Below are 14296 nucleotides of genomic sequence, written 5' to 3' on the forward strand. Positions count from 1 at the left end.
TCATTTGCAAACTTCAGACGGGCCTGTACATGTGCCTTCTTGAGCAGGGGGACCTTGCGGGCACTGCAGGATTTTAATCCATTACGGCGTAATGTGTTACCAATGGTTTTCTTGGTGACTGGTCCCAGCTGCCTTGAGATCTTTAACAAGTTCCCCCCGTGTAGTTTTCGGCTGAGCTCTCACCTTCCTCAGGATCAAGGATACCCCACGAGGTGAGATTTTGTATGGAGCCTCAGATCGATGTCGATTGACAGTCATTTTGTATGTCTTCCATTTTCTTACTATTGCACCAACAGTTGTCTCCTTCTCACCCAGCGTCTTACTTATGGTTTTGTAGCCCATTCCAGCCTTGTGCAGGTCTATGATCTTGTCCCTGACATCCTTAGAAAGCTCTTTGGTCTTGCCCATGTTGTAGAGGTTAGAGTCAGACTGATTAATTGAGTCTGTGCACAGGAGTCTTTTATACAGGTGACCATGTAAGACAGCTGTCTTTAATGCAGGCACCAAGTTGATTTGGAGCGTGTAACTGGCCTGGAGGAGGCTGAACTCTTAATGGTTGGTAGGGGATCAATTACTTATTTCTCTGTGCACAATGCAAATAAATATATATAATTTTGACTATGTGATTTTCTGTTTTTTTTTAAATATAATCTATCTCTCACTGGTAAAATTAACCTAGCCTAAAAATTCTAGACTGTTCATGTCTCTGACAGTGGGCAAACTTACAAAATCAGCAAGGGATCAAATACTTATTTCCTTCACTGTATAGTTACAATGCATTCAGTTTATGAAAATAAAAGAAACAGAACAAAACCTTACTGATATACAGTACCTGCCTGTGGGGACAGCTGAAAATACGGGCAGTCACTCCAACCGAGATATGGATCCCCCAACTACTGACACTTTGTGGGTGACCCTTCTCCCTTTTAAAGAAAAAATACAACCCAAATTCCCCCCCTTCTCCATCTTTGTTGGATTTGTTATATATTTTTACGGGAGTCAGCCACTGTTAGGCCCTGTTCACAGAGTTTTTCTTGCAGGCAGAAAAATGCCTCAAAATTCCAGCGAAAAACGCTTTCTCTGCCTCCCATTGATTGTAATGGGAGGTCAGAGGCGGAACTATGGCAAGAAAGCGAATGCCACTTTTTTTTACCGCAAGCGGCTAAAAGCGGTCGCGGAAAAAAACAAACGTATCCGCCTCCCATTGAAATCTTGCCACGATTTCTGCGTAAAGATCAGCATCAAAAACCGTGTGAACTGGGCCATATGATTACAGGAATATTGATCAAAGCTTGTATTTATTTAATTTTCCGAGCATACCAAACATGAATAGGTGGTCTCCCTGGCTTGAACCAATATGTCATTCTGGGTTTTCTCCTGAACCTAGTTTCCGGATTTTTCTACACATCAATGGCTACTTTTTCCTAACCCCAGATATCTGCACACAGCTACATATATCAAGTATGACAAACTTCTTAATGTATGTGATTTACTTTTGATCTCCCCTAATACTACTGGTTAATCAGTTTGGAGACTGTCCGTCTGGGCTTCAGGAACTGGGCCTACTGAAATCTGCAGGAGGTTGGTAATCAGCCCTCTAGAGTGTGAATAGAAATCGGTGGGTAACTGACCAAGGTGTGAAAGCTATGGCACCCTGAGATCTGTCACCTAAAGGTCCTCATACACCAGCCAATTTTGGCTGGTGCAACGAGCGCCAATCGACGAGCCAGCTTGTAGATTGGCGCTCGTTTGCTCCAGTCACAAGGGGCTATGTATGGAGAGGATTGCGCTCGTTACTCCGATCTCTCATCCCCATACATTATGTTGGCAGCACATCTCCATGTTTACACAGGGAGATGTGCTGCCGACAAAGATATTTCAGTTTTTTAAAACGATACGATCAGTAGATGAACGAACGTTTGCTCGTTCATCTACTGATCGCTGCCCTGTTTACACAGCACAATTATCGGCAACGAGTATTTTATAAACGATCATTTGCCCGATTACTGGCCTTTAGACAGAGGATGCTTTCCTGTTGTACCATAAACCATTGGCTGGCACATCCTGAAGAAGGAATAAGCGATTTGTCAACACCTCCTTTTAAAAACAACAGCAAATACCCTTCCGAATCCTGACAAATATTTCTAAGCCAGGAGGTCAGGCGAAATTGATTAATAAGCTAAACTTTGATGGAAAGCTGAATCTCACCTGTCGATCTTACAGAACCTATTAAACAAAATGTTAAATGATTTTTTTATATGTGGCAAGGGCATTATGCAAAAGAGTCTGGTCCGAACCTCCAGGCAAGAGGCTCCCGCTCCCATAACTCCCCCATTCATGTAATGTAATACTCTATATTAATAGCTTACCTTTCTTAAAGTCCATCACAAACTTTCTAAGTGAATCAGAATCAAATTCTTCAGGATCTTTAGCATATTTTTTACCACTAGAATCCAGCATTACAACATTTACTTCTTCTCCACTTTCACCTAATCCAAGGTCTTTTAATTCAGATGCATAATCATCTTCATCAGCAATGCAGAAGGTGTATTCTGGAAAATCTTTTGCAACATCCAAGACTTTGCTTCGCCAATACTGGGTGGCTGCAATTAATAAAAGCACAAAAGCTGAATGTATTCAAAAGTACTAAAAGTGTAATTTTGTTGCTAATTTTCCAATTTGTCTAAAATGTACAAAAAGGTCACAAACTATATAAAACTTCACATCTGCAACATTTTGCGGCTTTAGAAAGGCTTTTCTAACACTACTTTCTGATAATCTACTAAATATCATAAAAATGTCAATACGTTAACCACACATGTACAATTACAATTGCTAACAAACCATGTGATCACTAAAACACGCTATCCCTCTGTTTTCCATTCGGCTGGAAATTCAAAAAGTAGAAAAGGGTCATACAAACAAAAAAATATTCTCCAAGGTATTTACTGAAAGTATTCTAAGAGATGAACTGCAAAAGCATTTAGCAGTGAATAATCTAATAATCAGTATGGAATATATATATATATATATATATATATATAAGGGTTGTGTGTAACCAACATGCTTTGTTTCTATAAGTGGAAAATCTAGATGTTCGTGATGCGACCGATGTGATATACGTGTATTTTGCAAAAGCATTTGATATAGGCACATGGGTTAAGCATTGTTTAAGGGAGAGAAAACAAAGTTGTTTCAAATGGTACAGCAATAGTGTTCATGTATATAAATTTAAAAAAAACTGGGGTTACCAGAACATAAGAAGGATTTGGATATTCTGGTTACAATACAGGTAAGCAGCAGCACTCAATATCAAGCAGCAGCTGCAAAAGCAAATAGAATTTTAATGTGTATAAGAAGTTTTAAAAACCTGTGATTCAAATGTAATATTACCACTCTATAAATCCCTTGTAAGACCAGATCTTAAATATGGGATTTAGCTTTAGGCTCCACATTGTAAAAATAATATAGTAGAGCTGGAGTGTGTTCAAAGGCAGGCAAAGTTCTCCACAATCTGCAATAGCAAATCTGCAATAGCAAATCTGCTGCGGAATTCCGGTTTCGTATTTTATGGCATTTTTATGCCACGTGTGACTCCACTCTTATAATGAGAGGCTAGAAAAATTAGGCTTGTTCAGCTTGGAAAAAGACACAGTAAGGGTGATCTAATTTAGATGTATAAGTATATGTTTGGTCAATACAAAGAACTGGCACATGATTTATTCTTTCCAAAGACTTTACAAAGGACCATGGGACATTCATTGCATGTGGAGGAAAGGCGTTTCAGACATCAATAGAGGAAAGGGTTCTTTACAGTTAGAGTAGTCATGGCAAATACGATGTTGGCATTTAAAAAAGGATGCTTATCTAATACCGAATAGAATTGAGGGTTATAATTAATCAAGCAATGAATGACGTATAATTCATTGAGAAAGGTTGAAATTGATGGATCTATGTCTTCTTTTCAACATATGTAACAAGTGTGTTCTACAAAATACTTTGATCATATAAAGTTTACAGTGAATAGAAAATGTACCCATTCTCACAGATTTGGGATTTATAGATGCTGAATGCCATTAGAGAAGTGTTAATTTTAAAAAGGTAGGAGACACAACTTTAACAAACCTTGTTACATTCTCAAACTTTTTTGCGCTAAAAATGATTTACAAGTCAACTTAGGCTATATTCACACCTGTTTTGGGGAAGTTTCAGTTGTTCTGCTCCGTCAGAGGAGCAGAACAAGGGAAAACCGGAAGCGACGATTTTGTTTCACCAAGGATACCACCAGCGGCCTACAGAACCCATTGACTTAAACGGGTCCTGTTGGCGCTTTGTCAGGGTTTGCCCTTGCTTTAACCACTATTGTTTCCTGTATTCTTGGCTGGATCTGCGACAGAGGCACCCCCAATGCAGATGTGACCGAAGCCTTATTGGATTGTAAAGGACTTCATTTTTACTTACATTTTTTTTTTACACACATGCAAAGAAAAACTAAACAAACATTTTTCCCAATGCATTATAGGCCTTGTTCACATCTGCGTTGGCAGATCCGTTAGTGGCCCCCGTCGTAGATCCGGCCGATCTACCGGAGATTACTGGAGACAGTAGTGCAGCATGTTACGCTATTGTCACCGGTAAAACCGCGGATACCCCGACCGAACCCATTAAGTCAATCGGTTCAGTCCGTCGCCAGTGTTGTGCGCCGCGCAACGGAACCGTTGCTTCCGTTATTCCCTTGTTCTGCTCCTCTGACAGAGCAGAACAACTGAACACACCAACACAGAGGGGAACATAGCCTTAGGCATGTTAAGCAAGATTACAGCTATAACTAGTTATGCCATTGACATACCAGTGCGATGGTCAAAACTAAAATCTACTGTGTAATAAACAACTACAAGTGGACGCTTATTGTATCTTTTTGCTTCGTTTGCTTTTGTTCTATGTCCAACCAAAGGCAAAGCATGCTTCATGACATGCTCCTTCACGTCTTCCTCACTTGCTGAATCCTGCAAAGAGGTTAGGAAAAGACAAGTTAACCTGGTGTAAATAGGTACTTTGTTTTTATTTAAATCCTTGCATTAACAACATGACTAATTTATTTTATATTGTGTATTTATTTCTTTATTAATGTTACTAACCATTCTAATTACACCGCCCAATCACCACAATGGCCGGGCAGGAAGGTAGGGAGGAAGGATGGGGGGAAAAAACTCCTAAGGCTACATGAACACATTGCAGAATTTGGTGCAGAAAATCTGAATTAAAAACGCAGGTGAACGCAGTTAAAATCTGCACCTAATAGTACGTATTTTTGATGCGTTCTAATGTGCAGTTTTTATATTTTGATGCGTTCATTTTTATTTATTTTTTATAAACTTGCCACATACAATTCGTATGCGGAAACGCATGATAAATGGACTTGCAGATTTAAAAAAACGCACAGCATGTCAATTTACATGCGCAAAAATTCTGCAACGTGTAGATAAGATTACTTAGGGTCTCATTTACTTTGCTGGTACGGTGTTACACTGCGGATTTCCCACAGGTAAATATGCGTGGCAAATCCGCACGTAATACACAGAGTGCATTAGCCTAAAGGGGTAGTCTCATTACAATCATTGTCCCAATCAGGATTTTGTAAAATGCAATATTTTGTTGAAAACTCCTCCCTCTCCAGATAAATCATTAATCACAGCCCATGAGGGGTCTTCTGTTTATCTAGGCGGCTATTAAAGCCGTCCACCAGCAGTGCAGAGCACGGTTGAATGTGCGTGCGCAGTAAGGCAACAGCTATCCCATCCCAGGTCCCCTCTGTATTGCTTAGTGCAATGTCTAGGCATTCAAGTTCCAATGGCCATTGTCCTGCCCTGAGACAGGGGACCCAGCTGTACAGGACGGATATGTGCAAAAGTCAGGAGCTGCTGATTAGGGAGAGCTTTTGACAGATTTACAGATGTCAGCAGTACTGCTCAAGCATTTCAGTCCTCTTTGGGCCTGTTCACATCAGCGTTGCCCTTCCGTTGAGGGGTTCCATCGGATGTTTCCGGCAGGTTAACTCAACGGAAAGGCAAACGCCAACCTACGCTTCTGTTTGCATCACCATTAATATCAATAGTGACGGAACCGTTGCTAAAGGTTTCCGTTTGCCACCATTGTGACAGGTTTCTGTTGTTTTGACGGACTATTAGGTTTCTGTTGTTTTGACGGACTATTAGGTTTCCGTTGAGGGGTTAACCCGACGGAAAACTCAGATGGAACCCCTCAATGGAAGGGCAACGGTGATGTGAACACAGCCTCTCTGCAGCTGCCCCAAATAAGAGAAGAACTTACAAATAGAACATCTAAACTCTGATTTGGATGTTTCTAGTTTACAGAGAAACACCTGATTTCACAGCAGTCTGCACTAATGCGAGTTATGTTTTATTTACCTGGCAGCGGTCATCTGGGGGCTGTTAGTCAGGCCCCAAATCAGGAAGTCAAGCAGAACAAACCGAGCAAGGAGGAGAAAAAGTGGCTGGTAAGCAATTCCAAAAAGCATGTGAGAAAAGACCAACTCTTCGTTTGTTTTTGTTTTTTTAAAAACAATCCCCAAATTAAAGGGGACCTATCATTTCCTGGGAACCCAAAATATAAAAAACACACAACCTCCAATTAACCATGAAGGGCCCTTCATATATATGTATCAAAACCTATAAATGAACCAGGACGACCAAAAGCCCAAAATATATAGCAATACTACCCTTATTAAAATTTAAATACGGTAATCATGAGGATTTATATTTAATAAAAGGTATTATTGCTATATATTTTGGGCTTTGTCCTTCTGGTTCATTTATTTGTTTGGAAACCAAAATTTAAGACCTTTCAAATATAGATTAGGAAAATTTTTACAAATCCTCTTCGTAATACAAGCTCTGGCCCTTTGAGAGCGGAGACCACGTCAACTGCGGTTGGCTCTTCACATTTAGCAGTAAGATTTGACGGTTCTGTAAGACTTTCTGCGTCTACACTGGAATAAAAACACTAAGGGGAGACCGTGTGCAGCTCTGTATGCAGGGAAGATCTCTTATGCCATCAGTTGGATGTTCTATTAGCAGCAATGTAAGGGTTCTCCTGTGTACTGCAGAGCAGTGATAGGGAGCGCATCAAGGTGAATCGGATTAGTGTCCCACCAGAAACACCACAGATACAAGGAAAGTTAATACTTTCACAGCTTCTCTCCCATTTTCTCCTCAGTGGCTGCTGGTGGTTCTTGGTTTGTATATAGTGAGATTCAGATTAACCCTTTACAAACAAAACTGAAGACACATGCAGCAGGAAAATACGCATTGGGCAATGATCATGGCAGTCCACTCTAGGTAGTTGCAACTAATAGCACTATCTACTTACCTTCATTTGAAATAGGTGTTGTTTTAGCTCAAACTTTGACTGAAATCTGTCGGGGTGCATAACAACAAGTTGTCCAGTTTGCACTTTTAGGAAGCTTGCAACATCGGAGCTGAATGTATGATAAAACTTGAAATCTTCTCTTAAAGCATTTGCTGAAATAAATTTTGGTAAGAAAGATTAACTATGCAGTCATGGGTATAAATAAATGAAATGACTCGGCATATGGTTCCTATTTGTACTACTGCATACCATGACGGGAATTATGGAACATGTCCGTTCTTTCGCATTTTGCGGGCTGTGCTCCCATACTGTGTATGGGAGCACGGCCCGAAAATGCGGCTGTCAGTCAGCGGCCGGCCGTGCCCACAATCGCGGGCAGTGATTGCGGGCACGGTCGTGTGCATGGGGCCTTATACATACGCATTACTTTGTCCGTATAGGCTTTCTAGAGTGCCCCTTTGATCCTGCTGATCGGCGAGGGACAGGCCCCCCGCCCCCCAATCAAACACGATGGCCAATCCGAAGAATAAGCCATCAGTGTTTAAGTTCTGGAAAGTTCCATAAAAATTTTTTAATATATTTTATAAATCAGAGGGTACGGATGTCAGAATATTCCCCATTATACAAAGATATGTGGTGCTGCATAGGATACATAATAAGGCTACATAATTCCGCCTTCATTTAAAGTGTAAGATATGCAGGATAGTTAATGAAGGCATGTGCAGTGTAAAATCACTTTAATACCATATGTAGGCCCCATTCACACACAGCAGTTTGGTGCACCTTTTAATGCGTTATTTTTCTCATCCAAAGCCATGGAGGAAAAACTATAGAGAAAACACTTGTATTAGCCAAAAAGACACATTGCTACACTGCACAAATCTATTCTTAGAAGTGAATGTCCCCCCCAACATACAGGCTAGTCCTGCTCAATGAATTAGAATACCATCTAAAAGTTAATTTATTTCACTTTTTGAATTGAATTACTGAAACTCATATTATATGGATTCATTACACACAGTGATTTCCAGCATTTTTTTCTTTTAATGTCGATTATGGCTAACAGTTAATGAAAACCCAAAATTTTGTGTCTCAGAAAATTAGAATATGACGTCAAGACGCTGGATGGTGTAGGACATCCGCTGCACCCAAAGCCGAAGAGGAGGGTAAGTGTAACTTTCCTGCCTGCTGGGGTCCTGTATCTAAGCCTAACTTGTAGTAAGCTTAGATACACGGTCTAAGAGACAGGCTTAGCTGCAGGCTCCTTGTGTGATACTACCACATGGTGGGGTTAGATACATGGCCATGTATGTTACGGTCTGATGGGCCCTGTATCTAAGCCTACCACATGTTAGGCTTAGATACAGGGCCCCAGCAGACAGTAATCTTATACAGTCTAAGATTACTACCTGCTGGGCCCCGTATCTAAGTCTACCACATGGTGGGCTTAGATACATGGCCCATATGTGACCCTGTCTGATGGGCCCTCTATCTAAGGTAGCCACAAGGTAGGCTTAGATACAGGGCTCCAGCAGACAGTAATTTTATATAGTATAAGATTACTGTCTGCTGGGGCCCTGTATCTAAGCCTATCTTGTGGTAGGCTTAGATACATGGTCTAACAGACAGTATCACACATGGGCCCTGTATCTACACCTACTGCCTGTGGTATGTTTTTGTTTGTGTTTTTTTTTTACAGGTTCGGTTGTTGGACTACTTTGATGAGGGCTTTTTTTTTAAATTTTCAATAAAATGGTTAATGAGGGATGTGTGGGGGATTTTTATTTCAATAAAATATATTTCTTTATGTCTTTGTATTTTCTTTTAAACTTCATTACTACCACCTTAGTAATAGCGGATGGCTGATTGACAGAGTCATTACTAAGGAGAGGCTTAGTGTTAGACAGTGCAGAGGCGAACACTAACCCCCATTATTACCCCGGTACTCACCGCCTCCAGGAGTACCGGGAAGAGCCGGGTACAATCCAGTACTGCACCATCTGCAGCGATGGAAGGGCACCGGGGCGGCCGCAGGCTGGTATTAGGCTGGGAAAGCTCAATAACAGTAGGCCTTCCCACCCTGGTAATGCTAGGCTGCTGCTGCTATGTTGTACCTGGCTGGTTATGAAATTTTTTTAAGTGGGAAAAACGTTGTGCGGTCCCCCCTTAATGGTACCAGCCTGCGGCCGCCCCAGTGCCCAGTCATCACTACAGATGGCCCAGTACTGGATCGTACTCTGCTTTTCCCAGTACCTCTGGTGGCGGTGGGTACCGGGGTAATAATGGGCTTTAGTGCCAGCCTTTTCACTGACTAACATTAAGCCCCGCCTTAGTCATGCACTCAGTCAGTCAATCAGCCAGCAACCATTACTAAGTCGGTAGTAATAAAGTTTAAAAAAATAAAAAAAATTTAAATAAAAAACCTCCACACAATTCTCATTAACCAAACACTATCAATAAATTATTGGGATTTTTTTTTTTACTCTCCTAAATAGGTTTCTGCATAAGATTTTAGAACTGTATTTTTTGCCCATTGAGGTCATAATTTAGTCACTTCATGGGATTTATGATATGCTAATTTTGTGTATATACTCCAGTTACGTAATGTTATTTTTTTGGAGCGGTCATATTTCTCCTTTAGACACCATCTATGATAAAATATTTTGTAGGTACCCTGTTATGGTGATAAATATGTGGTCACTGTTTCGAATATGAAAAATTTCTTTAGCTAGATTGCATTTTTTTTCACACCTTGGCAGATCTATTAAACTGTCCTGTGTAGGGAGAAATATTTGGGGCCAGCCATCATGCGCAGTGCTGAAATGTAAGGACCGTAGTTGGCGCATGCGCAGGAGTATTGAAATTCAAACGGCATATTGGTGCATACGCAGTAGTGTCTCTTTGAATCTATGAGTTCCATTGACTGGATTTCCGGTTTGGACGCTATTTTTGACATGTGCAGTAGATGCGCGCAGACACTGTCTTTCCGGTGCCTCCTTACCTGTTGATACTTTATTTTTTTCGAAATGTATGCATAATTTTCTTATTTGGCCTCTGTATCCTTTCCAATTTAACGTAATTGTTAATTACACGTTTTATATTTTTATACACTGTATATTGTGACGATCTAATTTGTTTAATATTAACTCACCATGTATTTTTCATATACTAAACAGATTATATTTTTATTGAGTGAAATAACTCATTGTTTATTTGATATAAATTTTAGTCAGTTATGTTTATGTAAATTTTCTTTTAATGTTGATGATTATGGCTAACAGTTAATGAAAACCCAAAATTTAGTCTCTCAGAAAGCTTGAGTATTTTGGTTAAAAGTTGAAGATTGTAGACTCATGGTGTCACACTCTAATCAGATAATCAACACAAAAACATCTGCAAAGGTTTCCTAAGCCTTTAAAAGGACTGGTCTGGTGCTCAGTGGTCCAAAGTCCTGTTTTCAGATGAAAGTAAATTTTGCATTTCATTTGGAAATCAAGATCCCAGAATCAGGAGGAAGAGTGGAGAGGCATGAATCCATGTTGCTTGCGGTCCAGTGTGAAGTTTCTACAGTCAGTGATGGTTTGGGGAGACATGTCATCTGCTGGTGTTGGGTCCACTGTGTTATATCAAGCACATAGTCAGCGCAGCCGTCTACCAGGAAATTTTAGAGCACTTCATGCTTTCCTCTGCTGACAAGCATTATGGAAAAGTGGATTTCATTTTCCAGCAGGACTTGGCACCTGCCCACACTGCCAAAAGTACAAATACCTGGTTTAATAACCACAGTATCGCTGTGCTTGATTGGCCAGCAAACTCGCCTGACCTAAACCCCATAGAGAATCTATGGGGTAAAGTCAAGAGGAAGGAGAGACACCAGACCCAACAATGCAGACGAGCTGAAGGCCGCTATCCAAGCAACCTGGGCTTCCATAACACCTCAGCAGTGCCACAGGCTGATCCCCACATGCCACGTCGCATTGATGCAGTAATTCATGCAAAAGAATCATCAACATTAAAAGAAAAAAAATGCTGGAAATAGATCACTCTGTGTAATGAATCAATATAATATATGAGCTTGACTTTTTTAATTTAATTACTGAAATAAATTAACTTCTGGATGATATGTAATTCACTAAGAAAGACTAGTAATAAATATACACACACACACACACACACACACACACACACACACTATTTTGGGGGGGGGTGAACATATGTTAGTAAAAGGATACTTGCCGCTGGGGCCCTGTATCGAAGTCTATCATGTGTGATAATGTCTGCTGGGCCACGTATCTAAGCCTATCATGTATGATACTGTCTTCTGAGACAAGGTGGGTATGTGGGACTACCTAAAGGGGACTGCATTGCACGGTCTACAAGGGGATGTATGGCAGGGGGACTGTGTGTGGAATCATACAGGGGGTTGTGACACTATATACAGGGGGCATTGTGTGGGCAACTCTATACAGGTGTCTTTGATTAGAGCCCCAAGACATAACTTTGCTTGGTGCTCCAGAAATGCCAAATTTGCCCCTGAGGTTTAGTACAAGGATATTTACTGCTGGGGCCCATTCACACGAATGTGACAGATTTATGCGCGTCCGTGTGCGGTTCGTGGTTTTGACGCACCCGTTGACTTCAATGGGCAACTAGGTCTGTGAAAACGCACCAATATAGGACATGCAATGAGTTTCACGCAATGGACACTCGCTGCATGACAACTCACGCATGAATGGCCGTGTGCTTTGCGTTATTTCAACGAACAGCACACGGACGAGATTCACGCTCATGAGCCCGAAGTCGGACTGCTGGGGCCATGTATCTAAGCCTATAATGTATTATACTGTATGCTGAGACAATGCATCCAATTCTATCCAGCGGTGTAGCTATGGGAGCCTTAGTCTCATAGATATGCTATCTCCGATACGCATGTAGAAATTTATTTTTCGGGGGGGAAGGGGGGGGGGTTGATATTCGTCTCACGGGTTGTGCTCCTGATCTTTTAAGACCCTAGCAACGCCCCTGCTCCTGGCTTGACCTGTAGGACAGAAAATGTCAAAAACATAAATCTGTACATTTCAAGAGACCGAAGCCAATCTCTGGGTAAGAGCTGCTCTACACCATGAAGAAGAGGGGAACCCCTTTCCACATCTTATGTCTACTTTAAACTTAATAAAACAGTATACCGTGAACTCCCCCAAGTGGTGGCTACAGAAAGCCTGTATTTCTTTTTTTACTCTAAGTAGGTGATTAAGAGCTCTGTCTAAAATAACAAAAAACAAAATCGTTCTGATCACTTACAGATAAAGAAATGAGCACAGAATATGTAGCTGAAATGACAGGTGCACATTCACTTTAAGGAAGTGATGCCTTGCATATAAATATTTTCTACTAAATTTACATAATCTATTTTTAACTGAAAACAGAACTGAATGAATTAGAATGAATGATAACATTATAACTGAGAAGGGCATATATTTTCAAACACACAAAACACCTTCTGTCCAACAATCTAACATTTGCCCATTCAAACCATAAACTATTGTCAGCCATGTGCCAACATAGTCTCAAAAAGGGGGAATATTTTTTTCCGCTCTTCCTAAATGTACACACTAACCTGCATCCTGATGAATTTGAAATTCCTTTTCATGGTTGCCACTGAAAATTCCAATAACTATAGCATCACTTCCATCTCTCAAGTACTCCTGCACTTGTTTAACAGTCTGGACTAAATTTGATGGTGGACCAGCCTGTTTAATCATGAAGTCAATAATACCTAGTTAAAAGAATAAAAATGGAATAAAACAGAGAAGAGTAAAGGGTGTTCTAACCCACACTGCTGCAGTTTTTGGCAGGAGGGACGGTCAAACACTATGTATTAGTACTAACAAAAAGTGTCAGTGTTGCCCAGGGTAACCATTAACTTCAATGTTCCAATCTGCTCTGGACAAAATGGACAACCATTGCCGCTGCTGCCATATACGTTAACGATCATGAGTTGTGTGTTCTGGTATGATCGAATGAAGAAGAGACAGATCATTCGGGACTGGAGTAGCAGTGAAGGGATAAATAAAACATTGGTTCCTGCAGCAGCACAGAATTCTCCTCGAAGGCCCTGTTCCCATCATGTTTCTTGCCTATGTCAGTTCTTTGATCGTTTGTGGCTTTTACACGGAGCAATGATTTGATATGTATGGGGAAGAGCGCTCGTTACGCTGATCGCTCGTCCCCATACATTTTCGGCAGTACATCTTCCTGATTACACTGGGAGATGTGCTGCCGACAATGATGATTTTTAAATCTGCATAAAAGAGCAGATCAGCCGATGAACGAGCAAACGCAATTGACAGAGCGCTCATATGAACACTTGTTTGCCCGCTTAATATGGCTTTTAGAACAGACACCATTTATCAGTGTGACACTGGCCTGTAGATAAAGGAATGCCTCAAAGCGTATCAGACATCCATGAATAATTTTATTATTACTTACCCTATTATACCCTCTGAACAATTTATGAGGTATGTGTCTCCGGTGGCACCATCTTGGCACAACGTATTGGGCACTGAAATAGCATTTTTGTGGAAAAATTGTAGTTTTCACTTTGCACCATCCGCAACGCATTAATTTCTGGACAACACCTGTGGGGTCAAAATGCTCAGTGCACCCCTCAATAAATGCCTGGAGGGCTTCTGTTTCCAAAATGAAGTGACTTCTTTGGGGTTTCTTTCACTATTTGACCTCGAGAGGCTCTGCAATTGTGGGCCAATGCTGTGTAAATCACCAAATTAGGCCTTAAATTCTCATGGTACTCTTTCAATCCTGAGCCCTGTTGTATGTCCAGGTAAAATATTAGGGTCAAATGTAGGGTGTGTCTAAAACCAGGAAACACAGCACAATAATTAGAGAG

At 40.8% G+C, this 14296-nt stretch overlaps 1 protein-coding gene across 1 annotated transcript in view; it reads right to left on the reverse strand.

Annotated features, from left to right (window-relative positions):
* PDIA4 (protein disulfide isomerase family A member 4) overlaps nucleotides 1–14296 on the reverse strand; it is an 80647-nt gene that overhangs the window by 8398 nt on the left and 57953 nt on the right. The window contains exons 6-9 of the mRNA XM_075826895.1: nucleotides 13007–13165; nucleotides 7390–7541; nucleotides 4850–5006; nucleotides 2370–2603 (exon numbers count right to left, since the gene is read on the reverse strand). Coding sequence (XP_075683010.1) covers nucleotides 2370–2603; nucleotides 4850–5006; nucleotides 7390–7541; nucleotides 13007–13165 — 702 coding nt within the window. The remainder of the gene's footprint in view (nucleotides 1–2369; nucleotides 2604–4849; nucleotides 5007–7389; nucleotides 7542–13006; nucleotides 13166–14296) is intronic.

Source organism: Rhinoderma darwinii, chromosome 5, assembly GCF_050947455.1.
Source record: "Rhinoderma darwinii isolate aRhiDar2 chromosome 5, aRhiDar2.hap1, whole genome shotgun sequence".
NCBI lineage: Eukaryota > Metazoa > Chordata > Amphibia > Anura > Rhinodermatidae > Rhinoderma > Rhinoderma darwinii.